General features: G+C 41.5%; 1 protein-coding gene across 1 annotated transcript in view; it reads right to left on the minus strand.

Moving 5' to 3' along the window:
* EVC2 (EvC ciliary complex subunit 2) overlaps positions 1–27,597 on the minus strand; it is a 157,833-nt gene that overhangs the window by 62,494 nt on the left and 67,742 nt on the right. The window contains exons 10-12 of the mRNA XM_045017520.1: positions 22,100–22,424; positions 17,029–17,268; positions 13,342–13,517 (exon numbers count right to left, since the gene is read on the minus strand). Coding sequence (XP_044873455.1) covers positions 13,342–13,517; positions 17,029–17,268; positions 22,100–22,424 — 741 coding nt within the window. The remainder of the gene's footprint in view (positions 1–13,341; positions 13,518–17,028; positions 17,269–22,099; positions 22,425–27,597) is intronic.

Genomic DNA, 27,597 nt, shown 5'->3' on the forward strand with positions numbered 1-27,597 from the left:
ACCCAAGAAGAAGTGGAGGTATGTCATAAAGGAAAACATGTTAGCATGTGTTGTGATAGAGGATACAGCACTGAAAAGAGAACTTTGGAAGGAGAGGACTTGTAGAATGGATCCCATTTGATGGGATTCATGCAAGGAAAAAGAAGAGTATTGTATAGAATATTCAAATTAGACATGTTTTATATTTATACATTATAGTCTAAAAATGTAAAGTCTCCATTAAATGTTACACTTATATATATATTTAACATTTAATATGTTAACATTTAACATATTAAATATTATACATATATCTTATCACACATGCACAATAATTGTATACACACTACAAATGATAGTTAGCAAAACCTGTGCGAAGACTTTCACTTACTTCTCCTATAACTTTCAAAATAAATCAAAAGAATCACCAGGATTTTGGATGAATAGAGAAATATAGCCAGTCCAAAGACCAAACTTTCCCAGTTTTACACTTATAGGATTCGGGGTTGACTTGCAAGATTATGACACCAGTCTAACTCCATTGACTTGTCTAATTCACATGAGTGCATGGGCTAGATGCAATAAAGCATAGTCAGATAAATCTCTCTCTCCCTATGAACAATTCTAAGTGCATTATAAAGACTGCTGCTATTCTTGTCACTCAGGAGTTCCCCAAATACCTTTAGGGATATAAAGGAGGATCTTAAATCAACCAGGTTAGGATTTGGGATTTTCGCAGTTATCACCAGGACTCACGAGACATATTTCTAATATTAAATACTAAATATTAAATATTAAATGAGTATTCCCTAAGAGGAGGTTAAAAAAGAGTCAAAATGGAACCTGGGCGGAAAGTACTATCCCTAACACTGTGGATTTTTGTTCAAACCCTTCCTCAATTAGTCTCCAAGTACCCAATTTTGAGAAAAGCTGAGCACTATGCAGCTCACATTGGTTTCAAATGGAATTGTGCGTGCACAGCCCCTCTGAAAATCAGGACCTAATAACATATGGGGCTCACATGCCTCTGTCCCAGCAAAGTCTCCAACACACTTCAATAGTTGGACTATGGGCCAAATCTTGCAATCCTTTATTCAGCCCTTTTCAGGAAAGGACTGAGACCAATTTCCATTGATTTTGTGAATTTACCTAGGAAGGGCAGAAGCTGCAGCTTTAAAGGGCCAGTACGGTCAAGCTCGCTGAGCCCCAGGAGCCTAGGACATCCCCAGGAATCACCTGGCTACGCCCCGTGTCTCCAGCCCTGCGCTCTGCCTCCCAGGCCCCACAGAGCTCCCCTCTCACCTGCTTTGGGGAGTGCAGGGCTGAGAGTGCCTGGCAGGTGGCTGTGAGGGTGTTGGGAGTTACCTCAAATTCCCCAAATAATCAAATTAAAGCAAAGTTGAGGAATATTTATTTAGTTGTGTGGCATTTGCATTTTGCCCAAAGTGAATAGAGAGCTCCAGTTCAAAGCCAGCACTTGCTTCTCCATCTACCATTTGAGAGTTTACAGTCATAGAATCATAGACTTTAAGATCAGAAGGGACCAGTATGATCATCTAGTCTGACCTCCTGAACAATGCAGGCCGCAGAATCTCACCCACCCACTCCTGTATCAAACCTGTGTCTGAGCCATTGAAGTCCTCAAATCATGGTTTAAAGACTTCAAGGTGCAGAGAATCTTCCAGGAAGTGACCCGGGCCCCAAGCTGTAGAGGAAGGCGAAAACCCCCCAGGGCTTCTGCCAATCTGCCCTGGAGGAAAATTCCTTCCCAACCCCCAATATGGCAATCAGTTAAACCCTGAGCATGTGGGCAAGACTCACCAGCCAGACACCCGGGAAAGAATTCTCTGTAGTAACTCAGATCCCACCCCATCTAACATCCCATCACAAGCCATCGGGCATAATTACCACTAGCAGTCAAAGATGAATTAATTGCCAAAATTAGGCTATTCCATTATATCACCCCCTCCATAAACTTATCAAGCATAGTCTTGAAGCCAGATATGTCTTTTGCCCCCACTACTCCCCTTGGAAGGCTGTTCCAGAACTTCACTCCTCTAATGGTTAGAAACCTTTATCTAATTTCAAGTCTAAATTTCCTGATAGCCAGTTTATATCTATTTGTTCTTGTGTCCACATTGGTACTGAGCTTAAATAATTCCTCTCCCTCCCTAGTATTTATTCCTCTGATATATGTATAGAGAGTAATTATATCTCCCCTCAGCCTGCTTTTGGTTAGGCTAAACAAGTCAATTAAATGAGCGACAGAACACTGTCCCCTGCCTATCAAACTTGCTTTAAATTCTAATGGAGAGCTCAGTTCAGCATCCCTCTTTATCACATAGGTTTGTTAAGTTTTGCAGAACTCAATTTTTTCAACTTCCATCCATCACTTTAAAAAAAAAAATCTTCTGTGGGGAAAAAGCTCTCAAAGCAATCCCACCAGCTGTCAACATGCTCTACTTGAAGCCAAATAATGTTTGTCCTTGCTTGAAACCAATTGATTATAAATTCCAATGATGTGGCAGATAGATTGGGCAGTGCCAAGCCTCCCTTCAGCTTTGGGAACTGCAAGTTCTGTATCTAGGCTCCTTTCTGTGCCAAATACAAGGGGAAACAAAGTAGTTTTGTGGGTGGTGGGATTAGATAAGAGAATGAGCAAGTTATGCAAAATAATAATCAATTAAGACAGTGGTTCTCAAAGCTGGTTCGCCGCTTGTTCAGGGAAAGCCCCTGATGGGCCAGGCCAGTTTGTTTACCTGCCGCGTCCGCAGGTTCGGTCGATAGCGGCTCCCATTGGCTGCGGTTCGCCGCTCCAGGCCAATGGGGGCTGCGGGAAGCGGCGCGGGCCAAGGAATGTGCTGGCCGCCCTTCCCGCAGCTCCCATTGGCCCGGAGCGGCGAACCGCAGCCAGTGGGAGCCGCGATCGGCCGAACCTGTGGATGCGGCAGGTAAACAAACTGGCCTGGCCCGCCAGGGGCTTTCCCTGAACAAGCGGCGGACTGGCTTTGAGAACCACTGAATTAAGATATTACTTTTAAATACCTTTAATCTATTTTGTGCGGGGGGAATTACCCAGGAGTCTTTGCAGTCCCTTTACAATCCCTACCCAGAGCGGAGTAAAGGGGCTGCAGCAGGAATCAGAACTGGGGCCATGAGATGAAAGGTGGGGGGGGGGGGGAAAGTGATGTAACATGCCAGCTAAGTGACCAAGGCGGTGAGAGATACACACTGATGATGGGGACGATGATAGACACACATCTCATTAGTTCCATGCTGATTTATTCTGTGGAATTTTTTTACATGTAAAAATCTTAAAAGGCACTCAGATTAAATTGTAGGTACTTGTGGGTACTACAATCACAGGGGCCAGTAAAAAGGAATATGGACTGAGTTTCCCATGACACAAACAACAGAGACAAGGAGGTGTAGCCATCAGTTCAAGCAGAAGCAGATTTTCAGTTAAACAACACTAATAATATAATGGTTATACCTCTAAGAGACAAAAATGAAAGTGTCTCCAGGCTAACGCTCAAGATTTAAAGACAAAACTAAAAAAGGAGCCAGCTAGAATGCCCAGTATAATTGACAACTCGAGGTATGAGTGACAATTTAAAAAAATAGTGAAAGGGCTTCAGACTTCAAACTATAGTTTGTCTGACGGGTAGGTTAGGTTGTATAGAGTTGTATTATATCTTAAGGAGTAAAGGAAACCACTGCTATTTTAGAAAGATCACTCCAGTGTGGACATGACTAAGGGATGGAATCTATTTGATTAGAAAGCCCACATGATAGAAACAAGGGGTGAAATCCTTGCCCCACTGAAGTCAATGGGAGTTTTGCCAAGGACTTTAGTGGGACCAGGACTTCACCCAACTGGATCAGTATTCTGCAGATGTCCAGATCAGAATTGCAACGAGTAATTCCTCATAGTAAAATCCAGACCCAGAAAGCTGCTAAGCAAGTCATTAACCATAATGCAGACAGCAAGTGCTCAGTACCTGATGGGGTCAGGCCCCAAGAGATTAAAGGCTTATGCTCTGCTGACGCAATGATGATAACAATGGGAAGGTTAGCTACCCAGTTCTATCTGGTGGAAGGGGAAATCAAAGGACTGTTTGGAGAAATATGTATTGATGCAATGGACTCCACTTAAATGGAGAAGAATAAAAAGTACACTACTAAAAGAGATCAGTAAGAGAAATGTTTTGATTTGGACTTTACTGTAGATGATGGTAGGATTTAAGGCCACATATCACAGGAAATTATAGTGGTCTTATTAGAGATTGAAATCTATGGATAAATTCATACTGCAATGTGACTTCCTCAAGTCCAGTAAATTGCCAGAAGCGGATGATGTTATCAAAGGGTTATGAAGGAAATGAAGTGTGAAGAAGCAGAGTTCTTGGCGAAATGAAGCCATAGCACTTTAAAAATAGCAACTGTTCAGGAAAAACAACTGGGAAGTCACTAATCTGGTGCCTTTTTGACTATCTAGAACCCAGGAATTACAGAATGGTGGGGTTCCTTGTGCTGCTGGAGAAGCTGGTTATTATGAGTTCCAGTAAGGTTAAAATAGTACAACACTTGGACCAGTATTGCCTGGACAGGTCAACCCCTGCATAGTTTTTTTTCTAAGGAAAATGATAAAAAGAGCTTTCTGCCTATGAGATTTCTTTGGAAATGTTAACAAAATGGTAGATAAAACAGCATGAATGTAATTCACTTAGATTTTTCCGAATGCTTTTCTGAAAAGGTCTCTCATATGAGACTATTTAGGAAAATGACTAATAAATGGATAAGGGCAGTCATGCAGTTCGAACCAGTAAAGCAATTAAAAAAGTTACAGTGAAGGCTGTCCTACAGGTCAAATGTTGGGGTACCAAGGTGATTGCCAGTATTTGACAAAAATTATTAAATAGATTTTGAACAAAAAGTAAAAGGAGGTGGTAAAGTATGATAATGACACTAAGTTGATTTGTTCAGTAAAATGGAGGATTATGAGAAACTCTGGATGGATTTAAACATATAAATGAAATGGACAATTTGACGGCAGAGGACATTTAACTTGCATATATGTAAGATAATGTGCATTAGCAGCAGTGGTCTAAACTCCTAATATGCTGATGGGCACTGAAGCTGTGGAATCTTCTGAAGCAAGAGAGGAGGTTAGATTCTGGCGAGCTCAATGAAGATATCTGCTCACAATAGCACGTATACAAATAAAATAGCTCTATGCATTAAAGGACAGACAACAGCAGAAAATATTGCAGTGACATATTGCACAATGGTAGACACGCCTCTCATTACTGCAATTACTGTTACTGATTGGCTATGCATTGGTCATACAGCTAGTCTATGCTAAATTCCACTCTACTGTATACAGCTCTTATCACCTTACTATTAGGACACTTTCCTGAAGTGCATTAAGTGACATGACCAATATCTATCACATGTGGTGACACTATTATTTTTCTCATTCAGGTATCTCAGACATAGCTACCTGCTTATTTGTTTCACTCATCGGCTGTGTCTTAACTCTTAGGCCTGGTCTACACTGGGGAGGGGCCAATGCTGAAGGTAGGATGCCTTGCAATGGTCTGATTCACAACAGCAAATTTGATGTTTGGAAAATACCTACATGAGGCCAGTGATTTGCAGAGCAATTTATTTATTTTATTTATACTTTTCATCATTGTAATCATCAGGGTTTGGGATTTGGTGGTTCTTTATTTTCCAGCCTCTACTATTCTTTTCCTGGATAACTTAACTCAAGAATTGGTTTCTTTTCTTTAAAAAGGAAAGTCCTATTTTCACCAGAGATATGGTAATCCTGTCCTCTTGCCTCTAGGGAACCATGTTCAAAGTATAACATGTCTTTGTAAAAGACAGAGTCAGATTCTCTTCCACATTCAGCATAGGGCAAGGGCAGCAGGCTGTGACTGGGGTCCCAGTGGGGACCAGCTGTGGTCACTCAATTAGGGTGAACTGCAAAGAATGGGGCAGACAATCCCCATAAAGCTGGTGGATATTCCAATACTTAGATTTACCAAGACAGCATAAAACAGCTTCTTTATTACCTTACTGGTTACTCAGAAGTCCAAACAACACAGTTCCCTTAAAGTGATCCAGCCTCAGGTACCTAAGTCAAATATGATGATTTCTGAAAATTTATTTCATCATATAAAAGAAAAGGTTCTACCAATCCCAAAGGATTGGACACATTACCTCCCACATAACAATTCTTATTAACTAAACTAAAATTTACTAAAAAACAAGAGAGAGAGAGAGTATGGTTAAAAGATCAATATACATACAGACATGAGTTCAATTCTTAAGATTCAGATTCATAGCAGAGATGGTGAGCTTTGTAGTTGCAAAGAGTTCTTTCAGAAATAATCCCTAGGTTATAGTACAATGGTTATATTTCAGGACGATCCAGTTAGAACTGGGATCTCTGTCCTTGTGGCTTAGGCTTTCCCTGCATGAAACCTTAAGCAAATCTGAGATGAACAGGATCAGGACCCCAGGGTCTTTTTATACAGTGTTCTAGCAGCCACTTCACCACACAGTCCTGGCTAAACAATAGGCTTTTGATGTAACCTTTTGCTTTCTAAACACCACCAGTAATTAGTTACACGAATAAACATAGGACAATTTATCCATTAGGCAGTCTATTATAAACTTCAAAGAGACATATAGACAATGACATTATTTTACCCAAGATTCATCTAAATGTTAATATTCCCTTTTGATCTCTGAATTAGTAGCTATAGTGACAGACAGGAACTGTCTGTTTACAAGGCTAGAATTAAAGATACACACAATTAGTATCACTTCTAACAATATAGGTTTGCATTTCAAAGTTCTAGCCTATTTAGCATGAACGGCCTTAATTTCCATTCGCATACCTTTCTAACATGTCTTTAAAGGTCACTTTGGGTTAGTGAGGCTGTGTCTACACTGCCACTTTCAGTGATAAAACTTTAGTCATTCGGGATGTGAAAAAACATCTCCTCACCCAGAGGGACAAATGTTTCAGCGCTGAAAAGCAGGAGTTTAGACAGCGCTTTATTGACGGGAGCCGCACTCCCAGCGATAAAGCTACCACCCCTCGGTCGATCTCTCTCCCAGCGATGAAGCCCGACTATCCTGCCCATGTCACAGCACTGCTGCGGTCACACTGTAATGTCAGAAGTGTAGACAGAGCCTTAGCCTGCAAGCTGTTTAACCCTTTCTGGCCATGTGTTACACTTTGTAAAAGATTCATTGCAATTATATACCAGTGGCAGAAATAATGGCTTGCGTAATTATATTTTAATCAGATATTACACCTGTCCCCTTGCATCTAGGGAACCATGTACAAAGTACAACATTTCTTTGTAAAAGACAGTCAGACTCTCTTCCACATTCAGCATAGGGAAAGGGTAGCAGACTAGGAGCTGTTTATAGCTGGTTACAGATCCCTATTTCACAGATCACATCTGCTTCAGTCCAGCTCCCTAAGCAGGGGCGGCTCTAGGCACCAGCAAAACAAGCTGGTGCCTAGGGCGGCAAAATGTAGGGGGCGTTCCCTGCCGCCGGGGGGGGGGGGGGCGGCAGGCTGGGCCGGCGGACCTGCCGCAGTCATGCCTGCGGGAGGTCCACCGGAGCCCCGGGAGGACCGGACCTGACGCAGGCATGACTGCGGAGGGGGCGCTCGTCCCGCGGCTCGGCTGGACCTCCCGCAGGCATGCCTGCGGCAGCTCAAGCAGAGCCGCCGGACCCGCAAACCGTCCGCAGCCACGCGGGACCAGCGGTCCCTCTGCAGTCATGCCCGCGGGAGGTCCGCTGCTCCCGTGGCTCCGGGGCACCTCCCGCGCATGACTGCTTGGGGCGGCCAAAAACGTAGAGCCGCCCCTGTCACTAAGGGGGCCAGCTGAGATTTGGCAGAATGCAGCTACACTCACCCTCAACCCCTAATCCAGTGTTTGTATGGGGGGAGTGAAGGGGCATGGTTGGCATAGGAACCAACCACACCGACTTTATGCTGCCTGAGAGCTCCCTAACCCCTGGCAGAATTCTCAGTAGGCTGACCAGGCCAGACTCCAGCCCCTTTGCAATGTGTGATGCAAAGAGGGCAGAATGGAAAGAGAATCTGGCCCAGAGACAGCTGAATATCCATCATTGCCTACTATATTATGGGCAAAATTTTCAAACTTGTATACCTAGAATTAGAGAGACAGTGGGTGAGGTAATATCTTTTACTGGATCAAATTCTGTTGGCAAAAAGAGATCAACTCAAAAGCTTTCTCGTCCACCAACAGAAGTTGTTCCAATAAAAGATATTACCTCACTCACCTTGTCTCTCAAATATCTTGGGACCAACACAATTGCCAATACCTAGAGTTAAGCACCTAAATCCATATTTAGGCACCCAAATCAGCAGCTTGATTTTCAAAAGGAGCTGAGCTGTTCAGAAAAGTCAGGCTTCTTATTTAAATGCTAACTTTAGACAGCCACGTTTCAAAATACTGGCCTCTAGATTTTGTTTGAAATTTTCTCTATAGTCCTAGAGCGGCTGTTTTTATAACTGAAACCCACCATTTACTTATTTTGTTAACATTCTTACAGTATCTTTTTCACATGAATCTCAATTGACTTTTTACCCAATATATTTTAAACATTCTATTAAGCTCTGCTTTTAAAAGTCCTTTACAGCATTTATGTCATGCCTGTTTTATGCTACCTCTGAATTTGTTTGTGTATTCTATTTCATCCACCTCTTTTCCCAAACAATTATGCATCTCAAAATTCCCTTTAATCCCATCCATAAGTATACGTTTAAAGTACCTAATCTACTGTATACTGGTTTTGATAAAGGAACATCGACATCTGTAATTAGAGAAGCGGGAGTTGAAGGATAAGATGAAAAAGAAGAGGAGATTAATGATACAATTTAAAAGGATCAGCATTTTGGTTCAGACTTTTCTTGCTCTTAATATTTCTTATGCTCTGGTCTGTAAATATTCCCCAATTCCCCTTATAATTAAAGATTGAAATTCTGGCCAACCTTCCATGGAATTCTTCTTCTTCTGGGTTTTGGGCATGATTCTCAGCTTTGCCTAACTCGGGAGAATGTTTTGAACTACTATACTGTGTAGTTTTACAATATCAACATCCAGGGAATGAAAAAATAGCACATAGGTCTTGCCAATTTTCTGAAAGCAAACATGCTCTGTGTGTGTGGGGCAGGGATCTGAAGTTATAGGAGGGTCACACAAAATAACAGAGTAATGTCACTTTGGGTATATCTACACTATGGGATTATTCCGATTTTACAGAAACCGGTATTTGGAAACAGTTTGTATAAAGTTGAGTGCACGCGGCCACTCTAAGCACATTAATTCAGCGGTGTGCGTCCATGTACCGAGGCTAGCATCGATTTCCGGAGCGTTGCACTGTGGGTAGCTATCCCATAGCTATCCCATAGTTCCCGCAGTCTCCCCCGCTCATTGGAATTCTGGGTTGAGATCCCAATGCATGATGGGGCAAAAACAGTGTCGCGGGTGATTCTGGGTAAATGTCATCAGTCAATCCTCCCTCCGTGAAAGCAATGGCAGACAATCATTTCGCGCCCTTTTCCCTGGATTGCCCTGGCAGACGCCATAGCACGGCAACCATGGAGCCCGTTTAGCCTTTTTTCACTGTCACCGTATGTCTACTGGATGCTGCTGACAGACGTGGTACTGCAGTGCTACACAGCAGCATTCACTTGCCTTTGTAAGTTAGCAGAGACAGTTACCAGTCCTGTTGTACCGTCTGCTGCTTTGGAAATTGGCAATGACAGTTACCAGTCCTATTGTACCATCTGCTGCTGTCATGGGTGCTCCTGGCTGGCCTCGGTGAGGTCAGCTGGGGGCGCATGGAGAAAAATGGGAATGACTTGCCAGGTCATTCCCTTCTTTACGTTTTGTCTAAAGGTAGAGTCAGTCCTGCCTAGAATATCGGTCAAACCTACTAAAGAACCAGAGAGGACAGCCGTTCCAGGTCTGAGCCCCAGACATCCCGCATAAATGATGGGCTGCATGCCATTCTAGGGGTGCCCCGCAACAACCCCACCCGTTGCTTCCCTCCTCCCACACCCCTCCTGGGCTACCGTGGCAGTTATCCCCCCATTTGTGTGACGAAGTAATAAAGAATGCATGAATAAGAAACACTGACTTTATTGAGATAAAACGGGGGGGAGGCAGCCTCCAGCTGCTATGATATTCAAGGCAGGACTGAATCTCCAGGAGACAAAGCTTAAAGAAGGGAATGACTGGGAGTCATTCCCATTTTTGCCCAGGCGCCCCCGGCCGACCTCACCGAGGCCAGCCAGGAGCACTCATGAGATGATGATGATGGCTATCAGGCCTATTGCACCATCTGCCATTAGGAAGGGAAGGGGAGGGGATGCTGCTGTTCAGCTGCAGCACCGCATCTACCAGCAGCATCCAGTAGACATATGGGGACATTGAAAAAAGGCGAGAAACAATATTTTTCCCTTTTCTTTCCTGGGGATGGAGAGGGAGGGAGATTGACAACATATACCCTGAACCAGCCGCGACAATGTTTTTGATCCTTCAGGCATTGGGAGCTCAGCCAAGAATGCAAATAGTTTTTGGAGACTGCGGAAACTGTGGGATAGCTCGAGTGCTCAGTCCCCCCTTCCTCCCTCCATGAGCGTCCATTTGATTCTTTGGCTTTCCGTTACGCTTGTCATGCAGCACTGTGTTGAGTCCCTGCTGTGGCCTCTGTCTATCATAGCCTTGGAGATTTTTTCAAATGCTCTGGCATTTCGTCTTTTGGAACGGAGTTCTGATAGAACAGATTCATCTCCTCATACAGAGATCAGATTCAGTATCTCCCGTACGGTCCATGCTGGAGCTCTTTTTTGATTCTGGGACTGCATGGTCACCCGTGCTGATCGGCGTTCCACGCTGGGCAAACAGGAAATGAAATTCAAAAGTTCACGAGGCTTTTCCTGTCTACCTGGCCAGTGCATCCGAGTTCAGATTGCTGTCCAGAGCGGTCACAATGGTGAACTGTGGGATAGCGCCCGAAGGCCAATACCGTCGAATTGTGGCCACACTAACCCTAATCTGAAATGGCAATACCGATTTCAGCGCTACTCCCCTCGTCGGGGAAGATTACAGATACCGGTATTAAGAGCCCTTTATATCGATATAAAGGGCTTCGTTGTGTGGATGGCTGCAGGGTTAATGCAGTTTAATTCTGCTAAATTCGATATAAACTCGTAGTGTAGACCAGGCCTTTGTTTTGCAAGTGTCTCTAACTTTTCAGAATTTAGTTTAAAATTTGAAATTATGAAAAAAAATCTGGTACCGCATATCAGTCTTCCTTTGGGCATCTAAACTAGGGCTGTCCATCAATTACAGTTAATGCCTGCGATGAACTGAAAACAAAATTAACGCATTATTTTTTAACACCTTAATTGTATTCCTCTGGATGGGGAGAGAGGCATCGGTGGCGGCGGGAGGGAGGCTGAAGCCCCAGTGCGCAGCTTCACAGGTGGGATGAAGTGCTGGGCTGGAACCCTGAGTCCCATATGGACCGGAGCCCCGAGCCCTATGGGGGATGAAGCCCGGAGCCCCAAGTCCCAAGCAGAGCTGAAGTCCAGGACCTTGAGCCTATCTTTGAAAATACAGAAAATATCCAAAAATATTTAAATGGATGGTATTCTATTATAGTTTAACAGTGCAATTAAAACTACGATTAATTGCGATTTATTTTTTTGATTGTTTGGCAGCCCTACTCTAAATCTTCTATTATTTTTACCTTTCAGTTGAGAACCATCGCAGGAAAGAAAACAATTTAAATAGTAATATGTCTATATGCTCCTGTTACTGGCTGCGAAGTTTGGATTATATTAATTTATTTTCTATTTGTTTCTTAATTCGTGTCACCCAGATGACTGACAGCTGGCTCCAGTATAGATGTCTAAAATATATAAAGAAAGATACGGGCACAGGATCAACAGAAAAATTAGTAATTTGCTTTCCTGAACACTGACACATTCTACTTTCCCGGCATACTCTTCAGTCGTTTCACCACATGCCAGGCTAGCAGATGCTGCAGCTCTCTTGGTACTAGCTAGAGTTTTCCCTCAAACTGTTCTTTATTGTCACATAATTTTAACTGCTCATTTCACCAGCACTAGTTCATCATTTTTATGTCTCTATATAACCTTCAGGGATATTTCTACGGTATCCTCAAATACAATATCTGAATCAGCCCAGAGTCTATATGATCTAAAAGAAATACCCCAAAGCAGTTAAATAAATATTTTTTTCTGCAATTCATTTTTACTTATTACTTTAGCCAACATTTTTTTTTAATATTCCCAGCAGCATGTGGCTTGTCTGCTAATAAAGATCTATACCAATTATATTATTTATAAGCTCAGTCAACTGTGGAGACCATCTTTGCTTTGGAAAACTTTTATGCATGCCAATTTGAGACCATATATCCAGCTCTTCACCCTACAGTAAAGTAAGTAAGTAAAGGATCTATAATCAGCCCCAAACTTGCTAGCTTCAGTGGGAGCCATAATCCTCCAGCAGCAGAATCTGGGCGTCTGTTAATAAGTCTAACTGTACATGTTCCCATCAGTCAAGGAAACTGGCCGAAACACTCATAAGACGCTGCATCAATCTAAAACTAAATGATCCAGTTAAGCAAATCACATATTAACATCAAACATGGAAGTTTGGACATGTATTTGTATGACCTGGAGTGAGGCCGGGAGAAAAGAAAATAACCAAGATCTTATTTGAACACATTCACAGCAACACATAATTCAGGTCTAGATCACACACAAGGGTTGGGACTAGAACCCTTGACTAAAAGCTCCAAAAGCACATGCTTCTACCACGTGGGCTAAAGAATCTCTCTAGCCACTAATATTAGTGGAAATTACCTTATTCTCTCAGTAGGGCTGCTACCAGAGGGCAATATTAGTCACTCACACACAATGACCCTGATCCTGTAACATGCAGCACAGAAATAAACTGATGTACCCATTTAGAGCTCCACTGAAGTCAATGGGCTCTAACTGGGTCTGTGAGACAGCAGTATTTCTGTGTTGTGGGACCAGGGCCAAAGACAGTATATTACACTATGATGCTGGATAACCAATATGGTAACTGCTAAATATTCTATTGAATTATTTAAAAAATAATAAATCTTCTCAGTAAACTTTTAAATTCTATTCATTAACCTTTATTAGGTATAGAAAAAATATTTTTGAAGAGTACCATATGTCACTCATAACATAGGAGTGGAGACACCAGAAATAGTTAAAATAGAGATTATATTTACCTTTCTGTCTTGTTAATGAGACTTGTTATCTGGCTTGCTGCTGTGTTCAAGAGAGAAGAGGCTTGGGAATCCCATAAATGTATATTATTTATTAGGTACTCTCTGTAAGCAAATCTTTTACTCAGATGATACTTCTTATTAGCCTGCAAAAAATCCATTAGCTCTTCAATGTCCTCCTATAGGAAAGAATGTGAACACATATGTCTAATTAGAAGTTATGTTCATTTTAACTAACATCTGAGAGAGTGCTATTTAGACCAGTTTTGTGCATTATAAGAATATTAAACAGCCTTTACAAATGAAAAACAACAATGAACTTCCATACAAGCTAGTTAAAAGTATTTTAAATTAGATGATTATGTCAAGTTATTACAGTTGCATCAGTTTAACACAGTGTGTTGATCTTCAGGCCTGAACAGCCAGCCACTGAGCACAGTGCTTACTACCCAGAGTAGTCCATAGAGGTCAATGAGACTACTCAAGGTCCTGATACAACAAGATACTTGAAGCACGTCCCTAAATTTAAGAGCACAACCAGTCCTGTTGACTTTAGCAGGACTACTCATGTGCCTAAACTAGGTACATGCTTGCTGAACTGGGGCCCAAAGGTAGTAAGCTCTATGCTCAGTAGAAAGCATATGCAGAGCCATGCTCTTAAAAAACAAAACAACAACAACAATTTTCACTTTAAGATAGAGTGTGAAATTTCCAAAAGTGCCTATGTGACTTAGGATCCTAAATCTTAGGGTCTAAGTCACTTAAGCACCTTTGAAGATTTTACTCAGGAGTTTTAAAAACAGGCCAAGTTTTATTCAGATTTGTAATGTAAAACCCAGTTAGCCGCACAGACTGCCTGAGTGAATATGCACAACTCCTATCATTATTGGGGACTGTTATGTACATGCATTAATAATTTTTGTCTAGACTTTAAATTTTCAAAATTAAGGGGCAGTAGTTTTGCATCTTATTTCTGTTGTCAATCAGTTTAAAAGTGATAACACAGCAAAGCTCTGTGACGGGCTGGATGACAGAAACCCCCGTGGGGCTGCCAACTGATGTGCCAAGACTACTTCTGCCCCTGCTTTCCAGCCCTGGCAGCTTGGGACTTCAGTGCCCTGCCTGGTTTGAGCCAGACCCACTAGCCTGCTGCAAAACCAGACCCAGGACTGAACCACGTCCCCTAACAGCTGTAGGCTTGACTGAAAGCAGCTTAAGAAGTGTTCCTGTCTTTAACACTCAGATGCTCAACTCCCAATGGGGTCCTGTCATAAATAAACAGATCAGGGTTAAGGTCTCTTTTACCTGGAAAGGGTTAACAAGCTCAATAACCTCAGAAACACCTGACCAGAGGACCAATCAAGGGACAGGATAATTTCAAATCTCTGTGGAGGGAAGCCTTTGTCTGTGTTCTTTGTTGGATTGTTCGTTCTCTCTTTGGATCTAAGAGAGGCCAGACATGTCTCCAAGTTCTCCTGGAGTAGTTCCTACTATCCAATAGTGAGTATTAATTAGAAAGGCAGATTAGTCTTATAATTTGATTTCTACATTTGCAATTGTGTGTTTGCTGGATAAATTCTTTATTCCTGATTGCTGTTACTTTGCTTTTACTGAGAAAGAAGGGGGAGGGGGAATTCTCTCCAGGTTTATAAGTTAGACTCTGTGTATTGTTCCATCCGGGTATTACAGAGATAGTGTACTTTCTTTTTGTTCTTTTAATAAATTCTTTTCTTTTTTTTGGACTTGGTTAATTCCTTCTCTTGTGGAGATTCAAGGGAAGGGGAGGGGGGAAGAGTGAGTTCCTCCTAAGGTTGATTCACAGAGTTGAATCGGTGTGTATCTCTCCAGAGTGGCTAGGAAAGAGGGAGAGGGGAAGTGGGCTGCTTCCCTGTGTGTAGAGATTCAAGGAGTTTGAATCAAGGTATTTTTCCCAAGGACTAGGGAAGGGGAGGAGGGAGGAGGAAGGCATTCCTCTGTAGTTGAATCCCGGTATCTCTCCTAGGAAAAGGGAGGGGGGAGGAAGCAGGGGGGAATGGTTTATTTCTCCTAGGTGTAAGAACTCCAGGGATTTGGGGCTCTTGGGATCCCCAAGGATTTTGGGGAAGGACTGTGTCCCAATACACGTACATTATTGGGTGGTGGCAGCTTTTACCAGATCTAAACTAGGATTTTAGTTTAGGGGAGTCCATGCAGGTCCCCATATTGGAACCCAACAGCTCTAAGTGGGGGTGAGACCTATGACAGGTCCAAACCCCAAATAAATCCGTTTTATCTTGTATAAAGCTTATACAGGGTAAACTCAAATTGTTCACCCTCTATAACACTGATAGAAAGATATGCACAGCTGTTTGCCCCCCCTCCCCCCAGGTATTAATACAGACTCTGGGTTAATTAATAAGTAAAAAGTGATTTTACTAAATACAGAAAGTAGGATTTAAGTGGTTCCAAGTAATAGCAGACAGAACAAAGTGAATTACAATGCAAAATAAAATAAAACATGCAAGTCTAAACCTGATACAGTAACAAAACTGAATACACATAAAATCTCATCCTCAGAGATGTTTCAATAAGCTTCTATCACAGACTGGATGCCTTCCTAGTCTCAGTACAATCCTTTCCCCGGTACAGCCCTTGTTCCAGCTCAGGTGGTAGCTAGGGGATTTCTCATGATTGCAGCCCCCTTTGTTCTGTTCCACTCACTTCTATATTTTTGGCACAAGGCGGGAATCTTTTGTCTCTCTGAGCCCCGCCCCCCCCCAAGGAAATGCACCAGGTTTAGGATGGATTTCAGTACCAGGTGACATGGTCACATTTCCTGTGAGACGCCAAGCCTTTATTCTTCCCAGGCTGGCTCACAGGAAGGCCTGCCTGCAAACAGAGCCATCGACAGTCAATTGTCCTGGCTGATGAAAGCCATCAAGATTCCAAACCACCATTAATGGCTGTGGAAGTAGAGCAAGAATTGACAGGGATTTGAAGGGGATTTCAACGAAAACAGTCCCCTCTGTGAGCAAGAGTAAGGCTAGCTGTAACCCTAATAATGTGAGACTTGTTGAAGCGAGGATTGTGTGAAGCGAGTGGGAAAGAACTGTGTGAGAAGTTGTTGCGACCTTGTGTTAGACATGGAATGTAGACTATAGTCTAAATAGAAGTGAGAAAAATAAGATCTCAAGATGACCTATGTATAAACAAAATGCAGCTGCTGCTTATTATTGTATGTAACAAAAGGTATAAATGCTTGCTGTAATTGTTTACCTGGAGAGAGACCTGTTTAGCTCTCTTCCTCCACGCAATTGCTAGAGATAATAAAGTATCTGACTTTGCTGCACCCAACCAGAGAGTGAGAACTCTGTTTTTCTCTGACAATGGCCCACACTGTGCATAATTACAACAGACCTTCTGAGTTATATTTCATATTTCTAGTTTCAGATACAAGAGTGATACATTTATACAAATAGGATGACCACACTCAGTAGATTATAAGCTTTGTAATGATACCTTACAAGAGACCTTTTGCATGAAGCATATTTTAATTACATTATATTCACACTCATCAGCATATTTTTATAAAATTATATAGAGTGCAACATCAAAAGCTCTACAAGTGGAGATAATTACAGAAACATTTCACAAACATTACTATGTGATGGCTTTCTGTGGGGAAGTTAAGACTGGAATATTTGTCATTACCTGTATTTTAGAGTAATCCTGCACTAATGCTTTGGCTGCTTCTAACTTCAATTCTCCCTTGAAAATGGCATTTTTTATCTGTGTAAAAAAGGCATTATGGAGCTCTGTTCTCTGGAAAATAGCCAGCTGTCGATAAGCTTTTGCGAAGTACTCCTCCTGCCTCACCAAAAGGAACCTCTTCATGTGGTTCTGCTCAAGTTTGTGAATTTTTTCCAGAAGACATCTGTATTCTATAGCAGACTGGAAGAGGACAAAAAACAAAAACAAAAACACGCAAGCCCAAATGATTACCAGTGTTTAATATATTTTTAAAAGTACCAATATTACTGAGAATAATGATTACAACAAGCTCACATGTATTCAATGCATACTATACTCATTCCTCTTTGAATGATCTGAAATGAGCAGCTGTTTTGAAATAAAATATTAATATTAAATCATATTTTCAATATTCAACAGAAAAGCCAGTGCTAGAAGATGAAGTTGTTCATCTATCCATAACACAAAGGGTTACACATATTCAACTAATAACCCAGATCACATTGCCAAGGCATAATGAAGACTTTTCGGAACTGAAGAAGTATCCTCTAAAATTCCTTATAAAATTCTACTGCAATCCTTAAAATGTTTTTACTAATAAAGTAGCATGTACATTAACTGCAATGGGGCTTCTTGCACTTTGTGCAGCCAAGAATATGCTTAAATCTTTGGGGGGAAGGAGGGGGCAGGGCTGGAGACTTAGACCATAAATGTTGTGCAGTACCATTCATCAGCCAGTAGAGAGAGTGCAATCTCGCAAATGTTCAGTCTGTGAATTCAGGTTCTAATAATGGCAGGATATCCATCACTACAGTATCAAAATAGTACCTGTGTGCCATCCAAGATTAAAAAAACAAACACAAAACCCACAAAACTGATATCTTTGTTTTCCTCCTATGCTGGCAAGAGTAAGGGCTTCGAGCTTTGCAACTGTTGTTTTTAATCCTTTTCAAATTACTCAAATCAACACTTCTACTCTTCCACACACAACAGTAGGTTTATTTACTCTGTGAAAACTTGGCAAAAAGTGAATTTTGCCTATATCTTTTAATCCTATGCCACTGAACTCCCTGGGAGATGTGCCACTGGCTTCAGAGGGAGTAGGATCGAACCTTTAAAGCTGAATGTGGCAAGGTAAGTGGTTCCAAAGCTACCATATGCTGATGCACAAAAATCAAGGGAGCAGACAAAAGAATGATAACTCCAAACTCCACTACAAAAAAAAATATATATATATATTTTAAGCTAAACTAAAATATTGTAGCCCCTAAAAAGGACAATATAGACTGTGTGATCATTGGCAAGGGGTGCATCTAGATCAGGGCTTCTCAAACTGTGGGTCAGGACCACAAAGTGGGTCACAACCTATTTTAATAGGGTCGCTAGGGCTGGTGTTAGACTTGTTGGGGCCTGGGGCTGAAGCCAAAGCCCAAGGGTGTCAGCCCTGGGCAGCGGGGCTTAGGTTATATGCCTCCTGCGTGAGGCTGAAGCCCTTGGGCTTCTTCTTTGGCCCTCCCGCCTGGGGCAGTGGGGCTTGGGGCCCCCCAACCTGGGGCAGCAAGCTCAGGCTTCGGTCCCCATTCCTGGGGTCCTGTAGTAATTTTAGTTGTCAGAAGGGAGTCACGATGCAATGAAGTTTGAGGACCCCTGATCTAGATACAAGCTATCCATAATACATAATAAAATATTAATATGCATTTTGAATAAATCTGTTGTTTGCGGTAAAGCTTCATATAGATGTATGGGACAGGGAGAGCATCAGCAGTACACAACTCCCTTCCTGTTCATTAGTCAGATACGTAACTCTGGTATTCACGGTTTCTGAAAAACAAAGACGCTTGGTTTTTGCTTGTGCCTTATTAGCAATGTAAAGACATCTCCAAAGCTTACAACGCAAATGTCAAAAGAAACAAACTTTCTCACAGTAATTTGTTGGGTGAAAATGAAGAAATGATACCTTACTTTTCCATCCAAATTAGTTATAGATTTAAGTACACACAAAAATTTTTGGCTAGATGTAATGGCACAAAAAAAGAAAAAAATTCTCTGCTTGTGCCCCTTTGTGGTCCTGGAATAGCAATGGAATCCACTGGCATGGACCACTGCACAGATTTCAGTGCAGATCCCATTGAAATCACTGGAACTTGGAAGAGATGCAGGGGTCTGTTCTTTTAGGTTCCGTTCAGAATCAGGGCCAATCTTTCTAAAACCAGAAATCCTGGTAGATGCAGTGGAATATATCTGATGCTCCTTGTACACTTGTTAAAAAGGTAGAAAAACTTAAAAACTGACTTAGAGAGCAACTGTTCAATTAAGATTTGAATGACAACTAAACAGGTTGACAAGGTGGATGCAGTATTATCTTTTATTGGACCAACTTGTGTTGGTCAGAGAGAAAAGCTTTCCAGCCACCACAGCACTTCTTCCGGTTTGGGAAACACCCAAGCTAAATACAAGGTGGAACAGATTGTTTAACATAAATAGTTAACACATCTTTCAAGGGACCATTCAAGGAAAAGTGTATCTCATCCAGTGCAGTAAATGCCTCAATAATAATTATGTGGGTGAAACCAGACAACCACTACTCTCTCCAGTGAACTCACACAGGAAAATGACAGAAGTCAAAAACACCCTATCACCTGTGGTGAACACTTTTCACAAAACAATCACTCGCTATCCGACCTCTCAGTTCTCATTCTCAAAGGAAATCTACACAGCTTCAAAAGAGGACTCTGGGAGCTTAAATTCATAACTTTGTTAGACACTAACAAAGATGGATGGAATAGGGACACTGGATGTATGGCATATTACAACAATCTATAACCCAATAACAACTCCAACCCCCCACCCCCAGGTCCTTCCCCCCCTCCTTCTGACTGAAGGGCTGTTAAAGGGTCACTCCACCTTGAATAATCCCTTGAAATATGTGTTAACTACTTATCCTAAACAATCAGTTCCACCTTGTATTTAACTGTGACACTCTAAGTACCTTTCCCAGACCTGAATAAGAGCTCTGTGTAAATTGGAAAGCTTGTTTCTCTGACCACAGAAGTTGGTCCAATAAAAGATATTACCTCACCTACCTTATCTCTCAAATATCCTGGGCCTAACATGGCTACAACAACCCTGCACACAACTAAATAATTGAAACATGCAATTACCTGCTTAAATGTATGACTCAACCTTCAGAACTGCCCAGGTTTCCTGCCCTACACAATTTGTCATTAAAGTACAAAATAGTTTTGTATATTAAGAGCCTTTGTTTAGACAAGCAAAACACCAGTACCACAACAGTGTAACCCAGAGACATCTCTGTGAAAATGTGCCCCTGTTAAAATCAATGATTACATTCCGGTGGGAAAATTTCAGTGTCTGAATTGCACAATCAATAAAAATATGCACCAGATAAGAAAGGAAACAGGGACGCCCTTTAAGAGCCACATCTGAGAGTTCAGTTCAGAAATTACTAGTGGCTGCTCTGGGAGATACTCATACTTCAGCCAAGAATACATATCGGAAATAAAATCCATTGTTCCGTGGGTGTGCTTCCTCCCACACCCACGGAACAATAGGAAAATGATAAACATTTTAGAGTGGGATTTTCATAAGCACTCAACACAGGCCTCACTCTGCTCCCAGCAGTTAAGCCAAGCTGAGCACTTCTGAAAAATACCACCCTTAGATTTTTAGCCATCGTCTGCACCCAGAGACAAACTTATAGTGTGAGAGAGAACAGAAGGAGGGCTGATCCCATTCAACTAACATCATGTTTCCTATTTTAGCTAAGGTCTATATTGGCACACCAAGCTTCTCCCTTCTGTATCTGGTCTCTCACCCACATTTCTCGTCTTTGGACTGCTGCATTTTATTCCCCTGCAATGCCACTTTCCTTCACATTCCAGAGGAAAAGCGAAATTACATGAAATATAGGATCTCTAAAGCTAGTAAAGATTCTTTCATAGATTTTAGTCCTCTTTTCTCTGCTTCTATGAGTGCAAAGAGCACAACAGTTGAGGGGGGAGGGGGGAGGGAGGGAGGAGATAAATGGATCAGCACAGAAGCTCAAGGGTCTGGTTTTGTCGCTCTTCCCCAGCGACAATCCAGGATCTCTTAGTGGCTCCCATTACTTGGGACTTCTAAAACCAAACTGGAAAAAAACACTAGAAAAAGTACAATGCCGTACTGTACTGTACAGAAAGGTAGCTGGGACAGCTTCAAGGAGAGGCAGAGACAGCAAATTTCAGCTGAGTCCTTCTGCCTGCTAGTGTAAATATGTCAAAATGACAAGTGAACCCTTGCAAGAGTCACAGCTCATATACATGTTTGTTCCTATGGAAGAGCTCAACAGGTCTGCACCACCCTGCATCCTCTTACAATACGCCTCCATACAGTAGTCGTTGCATCAAACCCTTTCCCACCAACCCCTACACACTGCTATTATCTTTGGTGGGTCATTTTTATCACAGTAACCATTTCTGAAAAAAAAAAAAAGTGTTATGAATTACCATAAAAGCACTAAACAACAAGTACACTGCATTCAAATAAAACATTTTTTTCTTTTGTAGCATATGCAAGAATGTGACAAAGAATTTAAGACTCTATGGTGGAAGTCTGCACACCTTGGTCTGTGGGAATATGTTCCTAATATGAATTATATTGTCCCTACAATTCACTGAAAAATGGGCAGCTTGAACAGCAGCAATGTTACATTCAATACATAGGTATACACATTCATGGCATATGACAACAATCTACAGTGCAGCACCAGTAGCAAATAATGAATTGTGTTGGTTACTCCTTCTAAGCCATCTTAATTGAAGTTATGAGGTTTGACAAATATGAAACATTAATTTGGGGGGTTTCTTTTTTAAGTAAACAGAGGTGAAATGTACAAAGACTACTGGAATTCTCATTAGGCATTTGCAATAGCAAGAAAATAAAAACAGTATGGCCATTACAGTCTAAAAGAGAAACCACAGGAAAAAAATAACATTTCATACAAATTGTTGTGTTACTTTCACACCTGATTTACCTTCTCATTCAGTCGCTTGATTAATTCTTCAGCCTCATCATTTGCAGCTCTCTCTCGTTGGTGCTGAGCCTCCATTTCCTTCCTAGTCTCTAGATTACATTCTGCGGTTAAAGCCACCATCTTCCTCGTATACTCCTCCTGAACTTCATTCTCCATTGCAAAAAATTGCTTTTTGAGAATTGAACCCATCCTTTTCTCCACATTAGGAGAGAGATTGTGTCTGAAAACCATGTTCTTCATCAACATGGCAATCACCTCTTTGCACATCTGCATTCGATATGCTTCCAGATCAGCATCTGCACGAGTCAGATTTGCTACCTTCAAGCTGTAAAATATAGTTAGGAGTGCTTAGGGCTTCAGATGACACACAATTCCCATCACAAAAAAAAGTTAACTAGTACCATTAGATTTTATACTACTGAATGGCATTCAGATCAGAGCAGGAAGATCGCACAGTATTAGTCTAATAACAACACAAATTTGTCAAAGTGAGTCAATTTCAATAGCATAACTTTAATGGAATCTGACTATTTTTAGATTTCAATTTGTAGTCAATAATAGAGAGGAAAAGAAAAATGAAAGAAAGATATTTTAAAAACATTAACATATCTCTCAGATTAAAAGCAAACAAAAACATCGTACAAATGAATGCTGTGAAGAGAAATACATTCCTAACAGATCAAATATGTTAGTGACTGTATAACTGCACAGACTTTATGAAATGATTCCAAACTCACTATCCACCCACAGTAATACAGGTCTTGCCATAAGTATTTACGCTTCTCTGAAAGCAACACAGGGGAAAAAAGAAAAAAAAGCATGTGTTTTGATTAGTTGTTGATAAAATAAATTAATATAGCCATTATCTCTTTCACATGGAAATTAATCTAGTTCCAGAAGATTAGCAACACAGAGACAAATAATATTTTCTACAAAAGGCAATAGGCAATAAATATCATGCTGCATGTGAAGAGACACTCATTTGTCACTGGAGTTAATTAATTCAGAAGGACAATTATCTTTTACAGCATATATCTTTTCTAAATGCCCTGCCTCTGCCATTCCTGCACTAGTTGGAAGTCAATTCAGTATTAGAGAAATGGATTTCTTGTCCTTGCATGCCACTTTGCATGAAAAGATAGCACTGTATGCTTTTGCACACAGACTATAAATAGATTTTATTATACTATCACTTTTACGTGATTGACGATGTAAGTCTTGAACACATATTTGCAGCTTAAATCTAGTTAAGTGTGACTGATATAAAAATTAAACCAAAATGAAAATAAAATGTATTGCACATAATAAACATTTTTTTCCAGTTATGGCAAATTACTGGTTTGATTGGTTCTTCAAGCTAAGTCTCTGATAAGTTTCAGATGAGACAGTAGAGACCCTGGAAAAGTTTGCAACATGTTTACTGTAATAATAAAATGCAGCTGTTTTACCTCAAAAAGCCTAAATATTAAATCCTACAAACTGTTCAGCCTGTTCCTCAAGCAATTCTTCATTTACAAATAAATAAAAAAAAAATATTTTAGTGTTTGTGAAAAGTAGTTGATCAACAGGACCTGAAAGCGAATTCCTCCATTTATCCACTGAACAGGTACAGAATTAGCGACAATGATGGCTTTTAAAACCCATACTACCAACCATGTCTCAACTGAAGGGAATATTATAATATTCAGTCCTTGGTCTCTTTGCAAATACTACAGTCAGCTGTACAACCAGTGCACACCAATCCCCATGGAATTAGATGCTGCCAATGACCCTATTTTGCTCATATATTCAGAGTCTCAAATACGTTTAACTCTCCAAATATGGTTTCTTACTCTTCATAGGATTCTGCAGAAACAACAAGTTTGCAACACACACAATGTGTGTGCGTATACGTGAATCCCCCTCACCACCAGCTCAAAAAATAAAACTATGTTAAAAGAATATTACAGTTACCAAGTCAAGCACTCAAAAGTTAGGAAATACTGAAATTAAGGATGCTTGTGCAATAGTTTGTGATCATGTAATTTAAGACATAATGCATATACACAAGGGGGTTGAATGATCTCCCTGCTCTGAATTCTGGCACTCAGGGCCACAGCATCGGCCGGTTGCTGCGAGAAGCAATTGGATGAAAAGTTCTGGTCCAGCCCCTGTAGCCCCGGGATGAAGCATGATCAGTTGCTCTATGGGGTTGATACATATACAGTCTAGTCAGCACATAGGAGCTAGGAGGGGATGGAGCATGCTCGGTGTAGATGGAATCTTCAGAGAATTTAGATGCCAAACTCTAATAAGTCTCCACTGAGCATGTGCAAACAGATTTGTAGAGGTTTATAATTTGGCCAAAATTGGGCACATTTTCACAGGGACAGCAAAAAGCACATTCTTGAAACAAAGGCCACTTCTCTGCCATGCTCCAAAGCAGTGGCTTTCCACCTTTCCAGACTACTGTACCCCCTTCAGGAGTCTGATTTGTCTTGTGTACCCCAAGTTTCACCTCACTTGAAAATTACCTGCTTACAAAATCAGACATAAAAACACAGCACACTATTAATGAAAAGTTCCTTACTTTCTCATTTTTTACCATATAATTATAAAATAAATCAACTGGAATATAAATATTTACTTACATTTCAGAGTATTATATATATATAAATTATTGTCTGTATGATATTTTAGTTTATATTGACTTCACTAGTACTTTTTATGTAGCCTGTTGTAAAACTATGCAAATATCTACATGAGTTGATGTATCCCCTGGAAAACCGCTGCATCCCCCCAGAGGTACGTGTACCCCTGGTTGAAAACCACTGCTCCAAAGCATGGGGGAAGGCACGTGAGTGTCTCAATAAAATAGTTATGTAATTTTTTTTTAACATAGACAAAACAAATATTTTTCTCTAACATCATTCTTGGAAAGGAGAAAGCCACTTTTGCTGAAATTTTCCAAACAAATTCAGCTTTGGGCAGAATCCCATGAAAATGTTCAGCCTCAAAATAGTTACAGTTTGGCAAAGTTATACAACTCCGTTTTCAGATGCTTACAATAGGATGCATCAAGCAACCTCAGTTATAGGCATCGCCATGTGAGCCACCTAAAATATCTTTGATTTCTCTTGAAAATACAGCAGGAAATAGGTAATTCTCACAAAGTCTATTTCATGCTTCAAAGCTACTGGGCAGATTATCACTACTTAAAGGTCATGCTAACTTGGCCAAGGCTATGAATGCTACATTAGGTTCTATTATAATCTGCGATTAAAAAAAAATCCCCAGTAAAAAAATTAAATTTAAAATATCCATATATTTAACCCATTATTAGTTCTTTATCTGCTCAAAAGCTATGAGCTTGTCTCATATACGTTTCTTTTCTAGCCATCTCTCATCCTATTTTCCTCGTCAGAGGGGTACAGTGCAGCCAAGGCCAGCCCCTTTACCTTGCACCCAAACTCCTGGTATGGGGTCATGAATGCAGGGATCATACATATGTACAGCTGCAGGGCTGTAAACTCTCCACATCTCCTACTGCTCTCTCTTCATTACCACTTTCAGTATTCTCTGAGGTGCCACAGAACAAGCCCTACACTCACCGGCTAGTGAGATCTGACAAGAGTACATCCCAGTGAGGTACGGCTGCAGGTATATTGTTCTCACAGTAACTGGCCTCTTGTGCTTTACCACAAGATCATTTCACTGTGTGAATGCATTAAAGATTCCTTGTAAAACACACATGCAAGAGGATTGTGTTAAGGTCACTGTATGAAATTTATCTCTGAAGTACACAGATTTCGTGTGACTAAATCTCAGGGTCCGGTGGCACCTTACAGACTAACGGATTTATTTGGGCATAAGCTCATTTGCACTTCATGCATCTGAAGAAGTGGGTTTTTTACCCACAAAAGCTTATGCCCAAATAAATCTGTTAGTCTTTAAGGTGCCACCGGACTCCTTGTTGTTTTTGTGGATACAGACTAACACGACTATCCCCTGATACTTAAATCTCAGGGTAACACTGTAGGATTGCCCCTTTGCTAAGCAGATTTTGGGGCCTTCCAGGTCAGTTTCCCATTTGATGCAGAAATTGGTGAGCGAAAGTCAAGGGTTTTTTCTTAGTGTAATTTGAATATTTACAAATGATACACAAGTCCTGTTTCCTCCAACAGAAGCGGCCACAAATGACATGTTTACAGAGACACGAGCTAAGATATTACAGGTCTATTATAAATTGGCAGCTGAGCTTCTGTCTCTCTTGAAGTCTCCTGAAATCCCTCTCCTCTTCAACACATTATTCTACATCCCTCTCTTAGCCTCTGGGCTTTCCACCTGGAAATCCCTTTAGCCCAAACCTGCTCACTTCGGATCACATGGCTTCAAAACTTAAGCACTGTGTTAACCCTTCCTTTGTGCAGCTGCTTTGCAATATAAAGAAACCACCGAAAAAGATCAGACTTCCCAGACAATGGGTGCTTTACCCCTCAATGACTGCCTGTGCAATGCCTTTCATCTTGAGTGGCTCTAAATCAACTCATAACATGCATTGTATTTGTACTTTTCTGCATAGCAACATAAACGTACGAATTTTTTAGCATATGATGTTAAGTAACAACAGTACAAATTGCAACCCAACTAGTAGGAGACAAAAGATAAGGAAGAGCCTTAGCTTTGTACCTCCCATCTCGACTCCCCAGGCAGAGCAATTGGGCAGGCACACAGTGGGAGGGAGAAAGAAATGAGCTACTCCACAAAATAGAGCAAAGTAATTGATTCCTCCCCACCCGCAGTCATCCACCATGGGGGGGGGGGTAACAAGGGATGAACTAAGTCACAACTCCTCCCTCATCTCCTCCTGGGGTAGCATGGACATACCATATCCCAGCGGTGGCCAAACCATGGCTCTTTTACAGTTAGTGTGTGATTCCCAGAGCCCCACCCCCCAATCATTTTCCATCTACCAGACGGCGGGAGCGGGGGCTGGAGCTTCTGCCCCGTGGCAGGGTGGTGGGGTTAGGGACTTCTGTCTACTAAGAGTGGGGGGAGGGGGCACAATTTAAAGGTTCAGCCTGTCCAATAGCTTGAGTCACATACCTCCAGGCAAATCCCCCCTCTTACCCCCAGCGGCCCCTCCTTTTAGCTCCCAGGTGTTAGCTCTGCATAGAAAGACCTCTGCTTTAGCACCTTGATGAGAGGCATCAGCAAGTGCCACCCACGGGGCTGAAGCTCCAAGACTCCCGTCCCCACAATGCTGAAGCCCCGGCAGGCGCACCCCGGCTCTGGAACTTTTGAAGATTGTCCTATGCAGCTAAGAGGGTCAGTAAGTTTGGCCACCCTTTGCTCAGGACTGGGGGCAGAAAGGACAATCTAGCCCCTTTTGTCTTGTACAGCAGGGAGCACACTGTTAGCACCTACCTACAAACCCTTAATAAATAATAAGGCAAGTAGTTTCAGGTGAAGTCCCCCAAAACAGCAATGTTTATTACTGCTTGGGTCATACATGCCTT

Source organism: Mauremys mutica, chromosome 5 (assembly GCF_020497125.1).
Source record: "Mauremys mutica isolate MM-2020 ecotype Southern chromosome 5, ASM2049712v1, whole genome shotgun sequence".
NCBI lineage: Eukaryota > Metazoa > Chordata > Testudines > Geoemydidae > Mauremys > Mauremys mutica.